At 60.6% G+C, this 19,000-nt stretch overlaps 5 protein-coding genes across 5 annotated transcripts; 2 read left to right on the top strand and 3 right to left on the bottom strand.

Moving 5' to 3' along the window:
• The first annotated feature begins 3,925 nt into the window (after positions 1-3,925).
• Positions 3,926-7,717, top strand: JDV02_007153 (uncharacterized protein). The gene has a single exon (XM_047988620.1). The coding sequence runs from the start codon at positions 4,635-4,637 to the stop codon at positions 6,603-6,605; it is 1,971 nt and encodes a 656-aa protein (XP_047844618.1). The 5' UTR covers positions 3,926-4,634; the 3' UTR covers positions 6,606-7,717.
• Positions 7,718-7,808: 91 nt separating this feature from the next.
• JDV02_007152 (uncharacterized protein) lies at positions 7,809-9,636 on the bottom strand. Its single transcript, XM_047988619.1, has one exon. It carries the CDS (start codon positions 9,261-9,263, stop codon positions 8,199-8,201), a length of 1,065 nt encoding a protein of 354 aa, XP_047844617.1. The 5' UTR covers positions 9,264-9,636; the 3' UTR covers positions 7,809-8,198.
• A 1,964-nt stretch (positions 9,637-11,600) lies between these two features.
• Positions 11,601-14,760, bottom strand: JDV02_007151 (uncharacterized protein). Its single transcript, XM_047988618.1, has 3 exons — positions 13,966-14,760; positions 13,347-13,901; positions 11,601-13,293 (listed from the first exon to the last, which is right to left on the bottom strand). The coding sequence occupies exons 1-3, from the start codon at positions 14,488-14,490 to the stop codon at positions 12,235-12,237; spliced, it is 2,139 nt and encodes a 712-aa protein (XP_047844616.1). The 5' UTR covers positions 14,491-14,760; the 3' UTR covers positions 11,601-12,234.
• Positions 14,761-14,975: 215 nt separating this feature from the next.
• Positions 14,976-16,939, bottom strand: JDV02_007150 (uncharacterized protein). Its single transcript, XM_047988617.1, has 3 exons — positions 16,690-16,939; positions 15,588-16,630; positions 14,976-15,528 (listed from the first exon to the last, which is right to left on the bottom strand). Exons 1-3 carry the CDS (start codon positions 16,721-16,723, stop codon positions 15,247-15,249), a joined length of 1,359 nt encoding a protein of 452 aa, XP_047844615.1. The 5' UTR covers positions 16,724-16,939; the 3' UTR covers positions 14,976-15,246.
• A 1,648-nt stretch (positions 16,940-18,587) lies between these two features.
• On the top strand, positions 18,588-18,965 carry JDV02_007149 (uncharacterized protein; the record flags this gene model as incomplete). Its single annotated transcript, XM_047988616.1, has 1 exon — positions 18,588-18,965. The coding sequence occupies one exon, from the start codon at positions 18,588-18,590 to the stop codon at positions 18,963-18,965; it is 378 nt and encodes a 125-aa protein (XP_047844614.1).
• Positions 18,966-19,000: the final 35 nt, after the last annotated feature.

Here is a 19,000-nt window from a genome sequence, read left to right as displayed (position 1 = left end):
GACGAACCCACACACATGCCGGTTTTGCGGCACGAGATGGGGTTGCCCTTCCCGCTCCGACGGGTATGAGGTGTGTTGCGGGCCTGACACCCCACGACGGAGCGTTGGGCAGATGGGGAGGGGTTGGAGGGGTGATGTGATGGGTGATGTAAATTATACGTACATTGATTGTGCTTTCCTGAGGGAGGGAGGGTAGGTCTTGCCAAAGAAAGGGTGAAACATGGGCATCGGCATCGGCATTGTAGCAGTCCGTTAGTAGTCGAGATGGGACCAAACGTCATCATCGACTTGGAACGGCTTGTAGTCAGCCTCGTGGGAGCTATTGTCATCCATGCGAGACCAGCGAAGCAAGGGGGGCCTGGCTGACATTCCCCGTGTTTCTCAGCCCCAAAAGCCCCCCCCGTCGCGTTCATGACAAAGCAGGTCGCGTTTATGACGAGGAGGAGGAGGGAGTTACACGTCGTCGGCGGCGGCGGCAGTCGACTTACAGTATGCCCCGGTGACCTGTCGCTGCGCGCCCCCCCGGACGACAAAGTCTAAACGCCATAAGAATGGACGAGGGGCGCCGCCCGCGGCTGCTTCGCGTCGGACCAGCCGGTTACCATCTATACTCTAGTATGCCTCTCCCGGCCCCTGGGTGATTGGTCGTCCGGCTCTGGGCAGCGAGACGCGGCGCGACAACGCTCGACGGGTCCTGTTGCTTGCTGCGACGGCTCGGCTCGGCCGGGGACGGTTGGATCCGTCGATGCCTCCAGCCCGCCTCGACTATCGAGGGGGTACTGTACCTACTGTACTACCGCAACTACATACTTGGTAACTTGGTATGTACGTTCTATCACCCATCCAAAGGACTGGATGTCCGGGACGGCTCCGCGTCTGCATATGATGGATTCATTGTGTGCCTCTTCTTCGTGCCTTTCCACCCAACGCAAAGACCATTGTCGGGGACAGGACCACCCACACAGCAGGTTTCTCGCCAGACACGCTCGCGCGCGCGCACACACACACACGCACGCACGCCAGGTTTCTGGGGAGCGAGGCCAGGCGCCTATGGTGGGAGGAGGACTCGATGCCGCGCGCGACGAGGAGCATGCAGGCTTGCATGTCTGTCTGTCTGTGTACAGGGGTCGGTTTGGTTGGTTGAGTTGAGTTGGGTGGTTCAGGCACGTCGATGGATGGATGGGGTGGATGGGTGGAACCCCACAAGCGTCTTGCTTTTTTCGTCCTTTTTTTCTCTCTCTTTCGTGTCTGTTCCCCGCTCGCTTCCAACGCGTCGAGACGCGTCAGTTACGCGCTTGTCCATTTACGCGTCGTCGGTGGCGAGAGAGAGAGCGAGAGAGGCGTTCGCATCCTGCTCCCCCGCCTGATGATACGCGCGCACGCACGCACGCGGCGACGAGCAACGCCGCTGCCGCTGCTGCTAGGCCAGAGGCGCCAGGGTTTTTTCTGGGGAGAGGAGCGGGAAAAGTGTCCGAACCCTTTCCAGAATGCGCTGCGATCTTTTGAGAGCTGGATGGATGTCCGCCGTTGGAAAGCAGACTTGGACACGACAACTTTTTTTCTACCTATTGTCGTTGCGAGCCCTTCTCTTACAAACGGGCAGATTTTCCCACGTCTTTTGTTGCCTGTCGCCCGACCGCAGCAGCAGCAGCAGCAGCATATCTTCGTTACTGCTGATCATCTCGTGGGCGGACTGTGACTCTCTCTACTGGTGCCCAGGCAGGCTTGGGTATTGGGGGGGGGGCATCTGACCTCGTCCTCCCGCTTGCTCCCGTCCTCCCAACCTCCTCCCCCCGTCTTGTCCGTCTCCCCAGCCAGGCCAGGCCAGGCCAGGGGGGCAGGTTCCTGTTCTGGGCCGCGGGCACACCGCACCGCAGCACACCAGACCACACCACACCGCATCTGCACATGCGCACGCATCTCGTCACACACCACGGTCCCATCGCACCTCGTCGGAGCCCTTGCGTTGCGTTGCGTTGCGTTGCGTCCATTGTCGAATCAACCGGCACCCGTGACAAGGTTCGGCAGCAAAGGTCGCACACACACACACACACACACACACACGCACACGGACTTGGCCCGCCCCCGGCACACGCACACGCACACCCCAAACCACCCCTACTACCCTCCCCAGCCTCCAAAGGCAGATAGATGGTAGTAAGTGGTGGTGGTGGCTGCGGTTGCTACGTACTGGCCACAAAGCAAAGCAAGGCAACGTGCTTGGTTGGGGTGGTGGTCTCAGGTCCGGGACCGACCGGTCGGCTAGCCGCCCGCTTGGTCATCAGCAAAGCAGCGTGTGTCTTGAAGAAGAAGAAGACGACGAAGGCGAAGGCGAAGAAGCGCTTCGCCTCGTTCACCACGAGTCGAGTCGAGTCGTTGGAGGGGCGTGGCAGTCGCAGAGCACACCCACGCCAGCGGCGTTTGTGGCCGAGACGGGGACGTGCCAGACAGAATTCTACGCCGTCCGCCAGACAGCTTGGGGTCTTTGGAAAAGAAGCTCGTCCCATCACGCAGGGACAGACAGATCTGCAACGTACACCTTGACAGTGTGCCGCCGAGGTGGGTGCGTTTGGTCTCCGGCAATAACAAGCCCGCCCGTCTGTCCTGTCGACGCCAATATTCGTCGCGCACGCACGCACGCACGCATCTGCTTTGGTACGTGCGTCTGGCTGCACGGGGTGCGTCGTCGGTTCTACTATCAGTACTAGGAGCAGAGCGGCGGCGGCGGCGGCGGCCTGGGGACGACGCACGTGTGCGGGCCGCGACGACGACGACGACGACTAGTCCGGGCGAGTAATAGCTCTCGGCGAACGACAGACAGCTTTCATCGAAACGCTTGGAGCTTGTCCATCCAAACTCACTCACGCTTCGCGTTCTCACACCGCACCTCTTTCATCCACTGCTTTGGAGCTTGCTCGTTCACAGGCAGGCACCCCTCCCCTTCACCACCCGCCGCCGCCACCACCACCACCTCCTCCTCCTCGCCTGTGCCGGCCCAGCAGCAGCCAGCACCAGGCCAACCTACCCCAAGGCAGACCTAGAGCAGCCCAGACGACCTACCGAAACAGGCCCCCCCTGTCCTGTCCTGTCCTGTCCTGTCCAGCAGCGCTGAGCAGCGTGTGCGGACCCGAGTGGAACCCCCCCCCAGTGGAGTGGCTGGGCTGCGCTTCAGTCGGGTTTCCAGGGCCCGCAGGCCTGCGCCGTTAGCTCGCTGCAGCACCTTGGGGGTGGCTCCAGGATCCATCCGCCCATCCATCCATCCATCCAGTCATCCATCCACCCACCTCTCCGCCCGCTCCGCCGTCCAGCGCGCGCGACGCCCACGGCAGCGCATCGCATCGCATCGCATGCACATCGCATCGCGTCCTTTGCTCGTCCAGCTCATCATCGCCGTCCGGCTTCGTCTGAGGATTCCCGGGCCATACGCTTCGCCGCCCCGCCTTGCGGCATCTGCTGCCCTGTTGCGCTCGTACTGTGCGCTGTGCTGTGCTGTGCTGTCCTCTTCTGTTCTCGCTGCCTTGCCTAGAACCTCGTCGCTCTGTTTTGTTGTTGTTCGTCCACTGCAGGGCCTGAGCGGTGGGGAAAGCGAGAATCCTCTTCCCCCCCCGGCTCCTCCTGAGTCCCTCCTTCCTGACCCTCCCCCGGCTTGGAGCCAGGCCAGGGTTCCAGGTTACCTCCACTGTCTACGAAGTACCTTCCACCACCCCCCACCACCAGGCCGTGCCTTCCCTGACCTTCTTTAGGCGCTCGACAAGAGCCGTCCGCCGTCCGTTCACCCACCGCCCGTCGGCAGGCCCAGCAGGGTCGTCCGCGCCACCCGCCCCCCTCCCCCCCCTCTCGCTGCCCATCGTCTCTTGTCGCTCCCATCCATCCAAGCCATCTCCCCCCCCCATCCCCGTGCATACTTGACAATCCGGCCCGCCTCGCACACCCCCCGGCCGAAACCCTCTCCTCCATCTTCATTCCAGTCCTTCTTTTGGCCCCTCTGAGCGTCTCGCGACCGGCCCGGACAGCCTGCAGCCTGCAGCTGCCGACCGTCCCTTACATTTCGGACAGCGAGCGACCTCGTCTTGTCTGCCTCTGCCACTGCAGCTGCCCGACGACCATTGCGACGGCTCGACGATCCGACCTCGCGACGCCCAGTTTCCTTGCCTCATTGCCGCGACGACGCTTTGCTTCCAGCCCCTTTCCCGACAATCCAGCAACACCCAGCCATCATTCTCCCCGCGCAACACTCTCTGTTCTTTCCACGCGACCGCGACAACGGCCGCGACCGCGACGGCGACGATTGTGCCGCGATAGTAACCCGTCGGCTCACGCGCGCATAAACACACAACAGTCGCGCGCGCGCGCGCCCGCTACTAGTATCGCTGTCGGTCAGGACGCCTGAGACCAACGGTCCGTCTCGTCTGCGACAGACTTCTTTTTCGGTCGGTCCGGAGCCAGACGAGACTCGTACCCGCACACGAACAAGAGCAACCGAGACACGTCTGGTCGACCGGTTTCTTTTTTTGTGCTGTTGCGTTCCCCGGTGGTTGCTTTTAAAACACCCCGTGCGTCCCAAGCGCACACAGAGAGAGGAGAGAGACCCTGAGGCCCTGGCGCATCCGATCCGCATTCCACAAGCCCCCGCGATGGCGCCTCCCTTGCACCCCCTCGACGCCGCGAGGCCACGAGGCCTGCGCCATTCTTCAGCGCCCCGGACCCCAGAGCCCGCCGCCGAAGCATCTTTACCGCAACCTTCGTCGCCTCCCCGACCGCGATTTCGCCTCAAGAGGCGGACGGTATCGGAGCGCACAGCCCCTACCCAGCAGTTCCTCGCCTCCGTCGCTGCTGCCGACGTTCCCATCCCCAGCATCGAAGAACCCCAGGTGTACGACGACGACGACGACGACGACGACGACGACATGCTCGACACGGAGGCCTACCCACGAGTTCCCTTTCTCGGCAATCTCGATGGCGCTGGCTTCGTCGAGCACAAGGTCCGCGGCAGGCAATTCTCTGCTCCTAAGACGCCTGCGCCCCGGGCTATCCCCTCGCTATCGCCCAAGCGGTTTCCGGACTGGTCCATAGATGCTGCCTTCAGCAGCGTCGAGTCAAGTCCAGAGTGTGAATCAAGCCGCCCGTCGACCGCTCGGTCAACCCAGACGAGCGCGTCGCTATTCAGCCGCTATTCCCTGACGTCAGAAGACTTCAGTCAATGCGCCAGCCCCGACGAGGAGCATGCAGAAAAGTTTGCCTACCTCTTGCCTCCCGAGGACCTCGACAGGACCATCAGAGCCCCCGCGCAACGCGGCAAGCTCAGAAAGGCACCGTGGACCAGAGCTATGAGCAAGCACCTGTGGGCGACTTACATGATGTACCTGCAAGATCCCAAGGTGACGCCCTTTAGGGTTGGAAAGAGCGGCATCCCGCCCTCGGGTGTCTGCATGCGCGTGGCCAGGGAAGCCAAGAGATCTTGGAAGGGATCCCGCCCGCAGACCAAGGCGGATCCCAAGAGCGGGAGCACGACGCCCACTGCCGAGGTGCAGGGGCCCTATGTGCAGTGGCCCCATACCTGCGCCGGCACGCGCGCCCACCTGCGAGAGATGTGCAAGGCCAACACCGGCGCAGCATCGCGTGGCTCGCACTATATGGCCCGGAGCCCTACGCCCTTTGGGAGGACCGCGAACCGCGTCAGGAACCGCCGCTCCGCGCCTCTCCGCTCTCCCTCGGTATTCTCCGGGTCCGACATGGCCATGTCGCTGACCGTGTGCACCGCCGACTCCATGCAGCCGTCTGGTCCGCTCGCGCAACTCACCAGCTCCCAGCCCAAGCCTGAGCTGGACCTTCTCACTCCACCGGCCCGTGACGCATTTAGTGGCCGGAGCCAAGCTCTCCGTTTAGGGTCTCCTTTCACGGCAAGGAGCTATGGCCCGAGCTCTTCGAACAACTTGGCAGATGGCCTCGGCGCTCGCCCCGAGCCTCACCGGCAGAGTCACACGCTGGGCACACGCCGCAGCCTCGGATCGCCGGTGCGACTGAATGATAGCCGGTCCAACACACAGAAGCGGCGCTCCCGCCAGTCGATCCTGGAGACGCGGAGATCTAAGCGACCCAGTCTCGGCTCCGACTTCTGGACCGACCCTTCCTCCGCTGTTGAGAGCTGCTCCTCCTCCGCGTCGGCCTTTTCGTCGTCGTTTCCTGAATTCTGCTCCACAAGCTCCAACGTTGGCGATGATTTGTTTGTCCCGAGAACGAATATCCAGGAACTGTTTGAGTCATCCAATTCCGCACCCTTGAACAGCATGGCCACCACTGCCACGTCGATGCCCAAGCCTGCCGGCCTGGCGCCGCTCATGATGGCTGGTCCCCCTCGTCTAGGCTCGCCGTTCTCCGGGAAGAGCCAGAGCTTCTCATTTCCGAGTCGAAATCTCAACACCTCGGTCATAGACTTTGCTGCTGCCGTGCGGCGGCCGTTCGCCACGGTTCATCAACCCGCCGACAGCGTCGCGAGCTCCGCTAAGCCGTCATCGCTCGCAAACCGCCTGGCCTACATTGACGAACGGCTTAAGGACCTTCGTCGGAGGGATCCTCATGAGCGGCGGTCTCACTCGCCCTTGTGAACGCGCCACCTGACTCTCGCCCCCTATTCCTCTCTCTTTTGTCTGCGATGTCCTCACATATCCACGACTGCTCATGACACGACACGTATGCATCCGGGACTCGATTCCGGCCACCCCATCATATACAGCAATCCTGCCCCTGGCCACACGCACGCACACACACACACAAAGACACACCTCTCACACCTCTTACACGAACCGCCGCGTGGATCGGGTGTCGGTTCTTGGACCTCTGGCCTTCGGTGATGCCCTCTACAGGCATGGTCGCAGCAACCGCGTAAGGAACGCGCCTGCGTACCTCATATACAACTCGAATACTACCGCCCCCCGTCCGCGCGGAATCTCACACTTATCTGGGCTCTTTCAGGGCCGCTGTATGCCTCCTCCCTCTCACAACGGACGCTTGCGAACACGAATGGAGACCCACCCCCCCCCCCCTCTCTCTCTACCTCACAACCCTCACCAGAGAGCAAAGATTGCCCCCACCTTCCCGGCCATCCCGGGCCAAGTATACAATAAGGGGAACAGACACAAACACACAATCTTATCACGACTTGACGATACACCACTTGCATGACGACTTATATATATAAATGAGATAGGGGGGGCCAACGGACGCGCCGCCCTACCCCCCCGCCACCTGGCCTGGTCCCTCTATTGACTACGTACTCGCTGTCTCCATCACGGTTATACACACACAGACACTCATTCATGCGCAAAAAGACCAGCAGCGACCGTCGCCCGGCCCGAAGCGCCGCCGCCGTCGCCTTTGCTTGTATCGGCGTTTGTTTGTCTTTGTTTGTCTTTTCCTCTTTGGCAAGGAGCTCGCGCCTCCTTTGGTTGTGTCCTTTTTTTTCTTTTACTTTTGGCCCCTCCACCAGCTCGGCATCATGGTGGTTATTTTGTCGTTGTGCTCTGTTTTCCTCCTGTGGATCCCTCCTTTCCATTGTTTCGGTGGGGGTGGCCGGTGGAGGTTTGCGGAATTCTTGGGAATATTGATGAAAGAAAAAGTGGTCACGAGCTTGATGATTGAATGTACATGCCCGACTCTTCCTCCCCCTTTCAAAGGGGAGCGCACATAGGGAAACTCGAAAAAAATCCTTTTCGCTGCTACGTGCGTGTATGCGCATGAACGCCCACCAAAACCTAAATTTGTGACTGCCGCGCACATGCATGCAAATGTGATTGATTGATGCAAAGGCAGTTGTTGCTATTTTTTCCCCGACCCCTGATCTGGCGTCGTAGTATGTACATTAGATGGGGCTTTGTCGAAACAGAGACAAAGTAGAAGGAGGGAAGAAAAGAATGGTGCAAAGCGTCATCGTTCATTCATAGCCACGGATGGATACCGCCGACCCGTGGCTTGGATATCATCATCATGCCGAGTACTATCCTTACTACGCAGGAATACCATGCAGGAGTGCCCTGCCGTCGAAACTGTTTGAACTACCAACCACCCGCCGGCTCATTGCACGTCACGTGTGAGATACTTGCTGGTCGTCTGCTGCCCTCATGCGCAGGTCCAGGCAAGCGTCAGTCTGTCTGCAGAGAGCGTGCGCACCAGGTTTCTGTTGTTGCTGGCTGAGCCCGTCATCAATCTCTAGGCGAGCTCGCGGCCGTGGTCCGCATGGGTTTTGCGGGCCTCTGGCCGTCATTCTCGCCATGGCTAGAAAATAGCGGCCGCGGAACCGCATCGGCGTGAACGTCTCTTCGCCGATCGACGACCTGGTAGTGGTGGTCCATCATGGCGGCGGCGGCGCCAAGCTCCGATGTATGCCGGCTCCGGACCCTGGGGGCGACGTGCGGGCAGCGCTTCTCCCCAACAGCAGCCCTGTGCGAGTGGAAGGAGCATTCCCTGAAGCCGAAGAGGCGCTGGTCGTTGCGCAGCTTGTTGGCCGAGATGCGCAGTTGCGGGTTCTTGAAGCGCACGTCCAACCCGGCGGCCTTCATGTTGTGCATGTGCATGGAGTAGTCGGCCGCAAACTCGTGTAGCGTGTCGAAGAGGAGTCGGAACCGGGCCGGGTCCGAGGTCGTGGCGTCTTGAGGATGGAATTTGAGCAGCTGATTGGGGCCGACGGTGAGGGAGAAGGCCACCATCGCCACGGCCCACCGTCGTATTCGGACGGCCTGGATTGCCTCGCACTGGGTGTAAAGGTAGAGAACCAGCCTTGGCGGAACGTCCCAGTCGTATTTGAGGTAGAGGTCCTGCAGGGCGTCCATGGCGAGGTCCTGCAGCTTAAAGAGATCGAGGTGCGCGGCAAAGAGATGCAAGCGGATGATGGCCCAGTGTATGTCTTGCGATGCTCGCTGGCTCGTCTCGTGAGCTGTGCTCACTGAGTGATCAAGCCAGCTCCGAAACGTCGTCGGCGAGTGTACCCATTCGACGAAAAGCGCAAACATGGTGGCTGATTCCCCCGGGAGCCACAAGCAGATGGGCTTGGGCGCCACGGGATCCTCGAGCCGCTCGAGGAAGAAGGGCGACACGGCGCAGAGGAGCTTGCGATTCACCTTGAAGCTCTGCTGCTTTGGACCGATGAGGACGGTTGTCATGTCAGCCACGCTAGGAGGCGGCGGCGGTAATGACTTGTCGTTGCTTGATCGAACATAGTTGTCCGAGGGTTGACGACGAGGTGCCCTCGTCCGTTCAATGGGCACCATGTCTGTTGGCTATCAGGCCCCAACTGGATCAAATGCTCAAGAAGACGGGCGAGACAACGAAGCGAATTGCTGCACAACGCCGAGTTGACCCGTTGCGATACTCGACTACAGACGGGGCACGCGGGATATCTTGGCCGGCGACAGTCTCCTGCTCATTGCTTCGACCCGACGTTCGGAGGAGGGTCCTGAAACCACACGCGATACCAGATAGATGACAAGACGAGGGGCCAGGCAAGTATGTATAGGAGGGGCTCACTGACTGACACAGCTAGGGGAAGCCACCCGCACGATGAGAGAATGCAAGTGGTGCCCGGTCGGTCACTGGCCCAGATAGATAGATATGCACGTCATCACTGAAACGCAGTCTTCGGACGGGCCCAGCCAGAGCCTCGCCACACAGGGCATGACGAACCGGCAAGCGGGTGATCAGCACCCGTGGAAAGCGGCCAGGATCCATACGCCCGGCGCCGCTGCTGTCGAGGATGGTGGTGGTGCTGGCAGATCCTGAGATGAGACTACATGGAGGAATTGCTGTGCAGTATGAGCAGGAGAAGCAGGCGGTGACAGCGGGTGGACGAACCGCCCGTTTCGGACATGGTTTCAAGGCCCGCTGTCCACATCGTGGGTCGTGACCACGGCAAATGGAGACGGGCGATCGCGGTTGAGGTCGCCCATCGCCAATCACGCTCACCTGAGCCAGGGGCGGCGGCGCGAGTCCGAGCGTTTCAAGTGCGGGAAGCGGGCCCCTCCATCCCCTTGGACGCCAGGGCCGACCAGAAAAGCATCATGGCTCTGTGTCACGCGGCAGCGATGCGACCGGGACCGGGGTCGTCGGTGGTGCAAACGCAGCTGTCGGGCTTTTAGCCAGCCCTCCAAGGTGAGGAGGTGGGCGAGTTCAAGGCGAAATACAGGAAACTGCATACGTAGTCAGCCGTGCCCCATAAATGGTCCGCGATGAGCAGCCGGGATTCCCGTATCCCGCCCGGCTAGCCCTGCCACGGGCGAACCAAACAAAGTGCGTCCAGCCCAGTGCTGCACCGCGAGTCGCTGCAGATGTTGGCGCCTGGGGTGCGCGGCGAGCTCGACTCGACATTCGTCGTTGAAGCACAAAAGGCGAGACCCGGGAACAGCAGAGCCGACGACATTCGTCGTGTTCGAGGCGAGAGCGCGCGCGGGGTCCTGGAGACACTGCGAGCTGACGCGCCGAAACGAGAGGGTTTCGTCATTCTCTTTCGCCTCTAGCTCATCGCGGGGTGCGTTCGTCGCCACGCGGGACGGCGTCCGCCTGACTGCTACGGCGTTGCATTGAAGTGGGTGGCCCATGGAGACGTCCTGATTGTGGTGGCGTAGCTGCTCGAACGAGGATGCGGACCGGCGTGTTTCGCAGGTTGCTTGCAGCAAGTAACTTGCCCTATTTGCCGATATATCAGGTAAAGAATGGGCAAGGAAGTGCTCCAAAACAAAACACGAAAGAAGCCTTTGATAGAAGAGCCAAGAGACCTACATACCTGCTAAGTAGAGATGAACACAACAGGTGCATGCGCAGCAATCAAGTTGGCCATCGGCGACTTTCGTCGCTTGCGAGGCATTCAGAAACCAAGGGACAGCGCGCACGCAAGGTCGACATGGAGGAGGCGTTTGGCGTTGCTTGAAACGAGATGCCGCATGCCTCCTTCCCCGTCATTCGTTCCCCCCATTTCCTTGTTTCCTTCCCTGCTTGCTTGCTTGCCTGCCTGCTGCTCCGTTCCTGCCTAATGTAGGTAGATACTTCGGGATTTTTCTCCTTCACACCGCCCGAGGGCCGGCCCTCGTCTGACTGACGCCTGTCAGTTGCCCTCCCCCATCACAGGAGAGGAAGGAAGCAACCAAGCTAAACCTCTCTTGCCGGCCCCTCCATCGCGGGCAAAGCAGCAGGAGCCCCGTCGAGGCAAGAGCGGTCGGCCCGCGAGCCCCCCTTACACGCCCGTCCGCTGGCTGCTCAGTACTAACCTACCAAGGTACCAAGGCAGGCAAAGTTGTTGGACTCTTCTTCTCACATCCACGGGCAGGCCTCCAATTCCGAAACATCGTCACCGATCGGGTCTCACGGCCTCGCGATCCCCTTTGTCTCGGGCGCACCCGCCTAGAACCTACCTTGGCTCGGGCGCGACAAACGCACACCGGCCTGGACGCGCTCTCCTTTCGCAAACGTATCAAAGCGCCCGCCACACCCGGGTTCCCCCCTCGACGGCCGTTTGCACAACTCGCAGCCCCTCCAAGGCCACGCAGACGCTCTCGTTTCACACTTATGCTGAATGAAACACGGTCACTGAATCGCAACGCCGGTATAGCACTGACCTGGTGACATGGCTCTTATATGACTACTGCCGCCGCACCGTAGACGATGCTTCTCCTCCCACTGCCTCCGTATTTACCCCCATCGATCGTATGCAGCATCTATCCACCTTGTCGGTGCGCGTGGCACCCTAGCCTGGTCTCATGCTTGACCTGCCTTGCATCCGCCCAGACTGCTTCCAGCAATACGTCCGCAGCCATAACACGCCTTTGTCTGTCCATCTTGCCCCCACGGCCATGGGTATCTCCGTTGAAGATTCTCTTTTCCGGCGCCCAGCCCTGTCCCGGATAGCAATGTTCCGCTCGCTTTGGCCTCGTCGTCCGTGCGCGAGCAGTCTCCCGGCTTAGCATCCTGGTATGAAGACGCATGACACCCTCAGACCTTAGGTAAATTACGCCCGTTCCATAAATGTCGTCCCGTGGCCGTGCCTTTTGAACTGTCATGGCCCAGCGCCAAACACCATGAGCAGCTGTGTAATAAAAAGACGTAGAAAGCGCAAAGCGTTTGGTTCCGAAACGCGTAAAAACACCGGATTGACATAAAGGACGTGAAGAAGACGCCCGACATATGATAATGATATGTTTAAGCTCCGCCTGATGCCGCTGTAGCAATGACGGTAGTTGTCGTAACGTATTATCAGCGGCCTGCAGGACGAGCAGGGATGTCCTCGTCGTCGTCCGAGTCCGAGTCCGTGCTGCTCCCACTGCTATCGTCATCGTCAATCTCCATGGGATCATCAGACGTGCCTTTCGCCCCGGCTTCATGGTGTTGCGGCCTCTGTGTCTGAGACGCGGCCGGGAATCGCGGTTGAGACGCCGTGAGGTACGCCGTCGGGTCCGTGTGTTCTGCTGTGGCTGCCGCGCCAGCGAGACCGCCTCCCATCTCAGTCACGGGCACTCTCTTGCGACGAGGCGTGCTCCCGTCACTCTGGGGCTCGTGGCCTTGCTGAGTCGACAGTGGTGTCTCGTCATCGGGATACGGTCGCTTGACGGGGGTGGCAGTCGGCCAAGCAACGTCCTTTGCGGGACCAAGCAACCGTGTTCGCTCTGCCTCCACCTCGGCATTGGAACGTCTTTGACGCAGGCGTATGCCGTACTTCTTGCGCGTCGTGCTCTGCTTGGTATTGTAGCTGTTCTTGAGCTTTGCGAGCTCCTTCTCACGTTCCGCCTCCGGCAACTTCATGGCTTCCTTCATCAAGCCGCCGTACTTTTCCTCGGCCTGCCTCATGTCGTGTTCAAAGTCTCGCCGTTGCTGCGGGGTGAGTTTCGCATATGGATCGTCTGCGGTGGGCGTGCTCGCGGCACTTCGGTTCGGAGAAACCCAAGTAACCGGGCTGCGCCCTTCTGCGGCCAACGCGGCCAGCTGTCCGGGCGTGGGTGCTGAGTTTTGATACTGCGATCCCGACGGCGGCGCCGGCGTGGAATGAGGTGCCTTTGAGGTCTGGGGGGCCGGTGCTGGCACCGGAGTCGCCGCGGGGCGGCTGCCCCCATGTCCAACAGGAGACGGAAACTTCTTTGACTTCATCTCAGCCAGCACCGCGTCCCTGACAGCATCGGTGTATTCTCCGCAAACCTTCATCTTCATGTGATAGTTGAGTCCTCCGCTGCTACCAAAGAGGCACCCACAGTGAGGGCAAATCTCCTTTCCTATCTCGTCTACCCTCCAGGTGTTCATGCACGCTCTCTTGTTCGAATGCTGCATCTCAGTTAGTCAACCACACCAACTTTGCGACACGACTTGTCACCCACATGTTGAAACGCCTTCTCCCCACTGCAAGGGCGCTGGCATCGTGAGCAGTGAACGATCCCCAAATACCCAGCGGGCCCAGCTGGTAGTGGAGAGTCCGATTTGCGCGTCGACCCGATGCTGGCGGCACTCGGCTCTCTGGATGCAGGCGGTCGATATGCCGTGGTGGCGACCGGACCAGGCCGGGAGGGCAGCTGCTGTGAGGGAACATTCATAGGGGGCGCTGGCGGTTGAGGCGCCGGATGCATCGATGGAAGGACATGCTCCCCGCCGTTGGTCTCCTCGACGATGTCCCGAACGTCATAGCCCAGCCGTTCAGCCCGCGCGAGGGCGTTAACTAGCGGCCGCGCACGGATGGTCTCAAGGCGTCTGGCCAGGGCCTTGTCCAGGAAGCCGTGACTGGCCTTTGCGAGGATTGCATCCGACACCTCGTCGAGATCCTCCGTCGTCAAGTGTCCAATGACAGAGTCCTTGCCCGCCCGGACCATGTCCTTACCAAAGTCCTTGAGGGCCCGCGTGAGCGTGGTAGGACTCGCCTGATGAAAGGTTGCGTTTGCCTCAACAGCAAAACAGGTCAGTCAAAAAGAGACTCGATAGCGATTCCTGTCTGCCGGTACTTACAAGAAATGCAAGGTGATACTCAGAGCCCAGTAAACACCTGTCCCAGGAGTCTCTAACGACCTGCCGGACAACCTGCGGTGCCGTTCTCTTCATGACATCGGAGAGTTCCCTGTACGCCGGTGAAGCCTCGAGAGACGCATCATTTGCCTTTGGAGACGTGAAACCTGCGGCTATGCGTGCAGGGGATGTGGACTTCTGTGGGTCATGAGGCGGCTGCGGCGCCGTCGACGACGACGCCGACGATGAGGACAACCCGGGCTGGCTCAACTGGCCGAGAGATGGCCCATGCATGCTGCCTTGCGGCAGCGGTTGCGCAGTGGGCCGGACCGAAGAAGGAGGGGGTTGCTGGGCGTGACTCAGGGAATGAGGTTGCGCCTGGGCGCCGTTCTGCGCGAGCGATGGGGCAATCGCCATCTGACTGGGCGCCGGCTGGGTGGCAGCCGAAGAAGACGACGTTGTCGCCGTCGGTGGCAGCACCGGGCCTCTCTCAGACACGGCCGCAGCCGGCAACGAAGCCGTGCTCATGATGTGCGGTCTCGACGCGGGATGTGAAACAGAGGAAAGCTCAAATGTTTGAGCGGTTGCGGTTTTGTGAGTCTCGAACCGCGCCCCCCAAATGTGCAGCGGGCGGTCAGAGTGGTGGCGGAGCGGGAGAGCGCAGCAGAGGTCGCCGTGAGCCCAAGCTCGGCGGAGTCGAGGTTGCGCAACAGCCGCGGGCACTGTGCTGCAAACCTCGTCGGGCGACTGGCGATGAGTCGGGCCTCAGTCTCGGCGCGTGTTGAGGCACTGGAGATGCCGCGTTTGCGTGCCTGTGGGGCGTTGTCGCGAAGTTATAAGCTTCGAGTTGGGTTGTAGGGCCAAGGGGAGTCGTGTTAGGCGCCACGCGGACTTGAACGCTATTGGGGTAAACCTCGGCGCTAATTTAGGGCCCCTAATTACAGGCAGACCCACTGCTAGGTAGGGTACTATAACTCACGTTACCTACCTACCTAGGTAGGCAGTTTACAAGACAGGAAGGGAGGCCGTGTTTTAGCGCCGTGGTGTGATTTGAAGTAAGCGAGCCTCTGCCATTTGTGGCCGTGAAACCATGTAACGTCGAGTGAAGCCAACCACAGCAATCCCCGCCGCGATGGTATTAATGTACACAATCTCTGATATCATGTTGCACCATCTGCTTGCCGCTTCAGGTGATGGCCTGCGGTAAAACAAAGTCGCAACATCATGCATCGTCCCACGACTCATCACGTCGTCATCGCGTCAAAAGCGTCGACCACCTTGGCCTCATTCTCCAATGCAAGCTACCATGAGCCTCTCGTAGTCGCCCGACGTCTCACCCTTGATGCGGCTCGCCAGGCTGCGACGATACTTTTGCTGGTAGGCGCCTTTGACGTTGGCCAGGAAATTCCGATCCCAGTGGAATCTGACGACACGAGACACGAGGAGGTGGTCCTTGGTGCCCATGCCGGCCATGGATTCTTCGAGGAGGTCTGCGGCGTGCATGTACTTGTCAACGCCGTTTCGAAGCTGGAAGAGAAGCGCGTCCTGCATGTGGCCTGAGAATTCCTGCCCGACTGTTAGATGCCAGGGTCATCGACGGGACACGCGACAGCAACACGACTTACCGACTTGATGACCTTTTCCAGATCGCGGTTAAACTTTTGCTTGTAGGAGTGGGCGATAGCACGGATCTGGTTGTCATTTCTGCTCGTCAAGATGCTGCAGACCAAGATCTCGTCGGTACCCATCTTGCCCTCGGTGGCCTTGTAGATTTGCATCACGTCATCGTCGACCTGCTGAGGCACCACTGGAGCAGCGTCCTCGGCACGCGTCGCGGCCAGAACCATAAGAAAGTGCCTCTCCGTCTTCATGCTCAAGTCTCCTTTGACATCATTCTCCAGGCTCTTGTGGTACGTCTGGTAGTATGCACTCTTAATGGCCTTCATGTCGGCGTTGGACCTCGAAAGCAGAATGTCGTTGAGGACGAGCTCCTTGGTGCCGGGCCCAGACATGGCTTCATACAAGTTGTGCACGTCGGCAGAGAGGGGCCCGCGGGCGAGTTGGACCAGCCCGTACTCGAACCACCCGCTCGTCTCGCTCTTGAGGTCTTTGACGAGATCGCGCTTGAAATTTCGGTTGAAGGCATTCCGCAGGACCTCGACCTGGAGAGGATCCTTGTTCGACAGCGTTCGGATGAGTGCCTTCTCGTCAGTGCCGAATCCCTTCATGGCGCTCCGGAGGGCCTGGGCATCCGCTGAGCCGTCCCATTGAATAATCTGAGGCGCACCATAGCCCGGAGAAGGAGGTGTGGGCGGGACCGGGGGACCGTATTGCTGAGGAGGCGGCGCTCCGTACGAACCACCGTGGTGCGGCGGGGGCGCGCCGTACTGGCCTGGCGGCGGTGCCGGGGAGTGATGACCATAGTGCTGAGGCGGAGGCGCGCCGTATTGCTGCGGCGGCGCCGGCGGCGGCTGGCCGTACGAAGGATACTGGCCGGGGGGCGGGGGAGGGGGCTGCTGATAGTAGCCTCCTTGCTGTTGGGGAGGATACTGTCCTGGCGGCGGGTACTGGCCCTGGGGATACTGGCCCTGGGGGGGATACTGGCCCTGAGGGGGGTACTGGCCTTGAGGCGGGGGATATTGGCCGTAACCCTGAGGCGGCGGCGGCTCTGCGCAAAGGTTAGCGTGAGGCGGTTGACGACGACGGAGCGCGGCGGGGTGGACGGACGGCCGTAGGGCTGGCCGTAACCCTGGTACGACATGCCGATGAGTGTGCGACAGACCGCGCGAGAACCGAACGAGGTTTTGCGGATTGCGAGGCGAGACGGTTTGCACCACGGGAAGAGGGGGACAGTGACGTCGCGGAGCTGGAGGGGGAGGAGACGTATTCGGACGATGGCGGGGTTGACGGGCAGGAGCCGGAGCAGGCGTGTCGTCTTTTATTATGACGGATGCATGCAGGCGCGCGGGCACGTTGCGCCTCATTACCTTATTAGTTGGCGGGCCATCATGTCAGCCCAGCGGGCCCTCGATGGCGGATCATGCTGGGCCGCATGGTACCTTGGGTACTTCACTGCCAGTGGAAGCAGAGACGGGTGGCATCGTGGCCCAATTGGGCCATGTGTTGCGCAACGGGTTCATCGTGGCTGAGTCGGAGCAGCCGCACGTCATGCCCACACTGGGGGTGGGTTTGGAGGCACGACCGAAGCTCTCGGCACTGAGCCCAGAGGGAGGGTTCATGGGTCTACCGAATAAAGTACCTTACCTTGCTGCTCGGTTAGGTAAGGTGCTGTACCTAAGGTACCTGTAAGGCGGGGGGTTACGAAGACACTGCCTTGCGATCGTGTGGGAAAACATTTCGCGATGGCACGCTTCACGGAAGCAATGAATCTCAGTCTCAGCGAGACCTCTTAGTTCTTTGGCGTTTTAAGCCGTGAAAACCGGGCGTAGGGCCCGAGGCAACATGAAATCCGTGCCACAGCGACGCCTGGATCATGAGGTAAATGATGCTACTTCCATCCGTACCAGGCAGTTGAAAGAACCGCCACCGTGGAAGCAGTGGCAACTGGCGACCTGCTGGCTTTGGAGCTCGGTGCCTGGCAGAGCCGCCCATGCCCACTTAGTACTAACGAGGCAGGCCCAGCCAGGTCCACTGCCGCGGGCAAGTACCAGGCAAGGTTGGCACTGTACCTTGCCGCTGGCTCAGGCTGCTTGCTGGGCAGACGGCTAGACGCCACGGGCGAGCATGATGCACAGCCACCTGAATTCGCGTTTTCTGACGCCATCACGCTGCGGCGCAACGGCTGCACGGCCCGCCCGAGACAAGACGCCGCTCACGTGCTCGTTTGGAACATGGCGGAGATTACGCTGGCTCAGCATGCTCAGCACTGTGTGTGGTTACCGCATTTTGTTTTGTTGTGCTGCTGTCGCTGCTGCTGTTGTTTGCCCCCTCGCTTGTACTAGACGGTAACAAAACCTCATCATCGCGTGACAGGGGCGGCAGGGCCAGATCAGGTGAACTGGTGATCCTGCCTGCAGCTAATACCCCACTGTACCTTCGTACCTGGGACCGAAGGACCCAATGAGTACTAAGGTGTGCGGTGCTCTTGAAGCCCAGTCGGCACTCAAGATGCTGCCCAGGAGGCGCTTCAAATCTCAGCCATCGGCAGAATCTAATCCGAGATCAATCTGCGAGGAGTATCGGTCGGCGCATCGCGTTCCACGTGCTGACCCGGCCCCCAGCCATTGCGCTCCCTCGCCTTCAACAGATTTCCACCGAGATTGATGAGCGACGGTCCGCTCGAGGTTCGGGACGACCCCTCGAGCGATCACAAAAGCAGGTGGCTGGTGCAGGGCGACTACGGTACAGCCACTGACAAACGGCCCCTGGCGGTGGAGGGGCTAGTGGTGGCGCTCGGGCGGCACGAGGGCAGCTGAGGTCGGTTCAGGGTCAGAGGGACTCAGGGCAGGGACGGGAGCCAAAACTGCCCCTCCGTGCCCTCCTGTGCCAGACCCTGGAGGCACTGAACTCTGGCGGCTCCAGCGGCTTCAGCGCCTCGTGCATGGCACCAGGCACCCGAACAGCCCGACCCTAGCGCGGGAGAGCCGCCCGCTCCCCCACCACCGATGGTGCCCAGCGGCCCGCCTGCCTTGATCTCAGTCCACCCAACCCAACCCAACCTCCAGATATTCTGCCGTCCCAGCCACCCGCGAAACTCACAAGCTTGCCCTCTCTCAACCAACAACGGACAGCAGCCAGCCTTCGTCGCCGTTGAAAGAAAACCGCCGAGTGGCCCGCAAGGTTTGTATTCTGCATTCCTCTCCTCCATTGCGAACGCGCCAGTCTATTCCCGTCTTTACGCATCCTCGATCGGTCGAGTGCCGTTGAACAAAGCCATTCTTGCGTCGACGCTCTCCGCTTCAGTTTCTCATCAGTCCCCCACCCCTCCGTACCCCGCGCAGGCTGCATTCCAGCGGCCAAACTTGGCATCCGCGCTGCGCTGAGCACGCATTCCTGCGGCGGGAGTGCCTGGTCTGGT

This window comes from Purpureocillium takamizusanense, chromosome 6 (assembly GCF_022605165.1).
Source record: "Purpureocillium takamizusanense chromosome 6, complete sequence".
NCBI classification, from domain to species: domain Eukaryota; kingdom Fungi; phylum Ascomycota; class Sordariomycetes; order Hypocreales; family Ophiocordycipitaceae; genus Purpureocillium; species Purpureocillium takamizusanense.
Note: the sequence above shows the minus strand (reverse complement) of the source record. Positions and strands in the feature narration are given on the sequence as shown.

Coding starts and splice junctions, on each gene's coding strand:
- JDV02_007153 (XM_047988620.1), top strand. CDS start 4,635: ATGGCGCCTCCCTTGCACCCCCTCGACGCCGCGAGGCCACGAGGCCTG.
- JDV02_007152 (XM_047988619.1), bottom strand. CDS start 9,263: ATGGTGCCCATTGAACGGACGAGGGCACCTCGTCGTCAACCCTCGGAC.
- JDV02_007151 (XM_047988618.1), bottom strand. CDS start 14,490: ATGAGCACGGCTTCGTTGCCGGCTGCGGCCGTGTCTGAGAGAGGCCCG. Junction 13,902..13,965: donor AGTATCACCTTGCATTTCTT/GTAAGTACCGGC, acceptor TTTGCTGTTGAG/GCAAACGCAACCTTTCATCA. Junction 13,294..13,346: donor GGGAGAAGGCGTTTCAACAT/GTGGGTGACAAG, acceptor ACTGAGATGCAG/CATTCGAACAAGAGAGCGTG.
- JDV02_007150 (XM_047988617.1), bottom strand. CDS start 16,723: ATGTCGTACCAGGGTTACGGCCAGCCCTACGGCC. Junction 16,631..16,689: donor TTACGGCCAGCCCTACGGCC/GTCCGTCCACCC, acceptor ACCTTTGCGCAG/AGCCGCCGCCGCCTCAGGGT. Junction 15,529..15,587: donor TGGAAAAGGTCATCAAGTCG/GTAAGTCGTGTT, acceptor ACAGTCGGGCAG/GAATTCTCAGGCCACATGCA.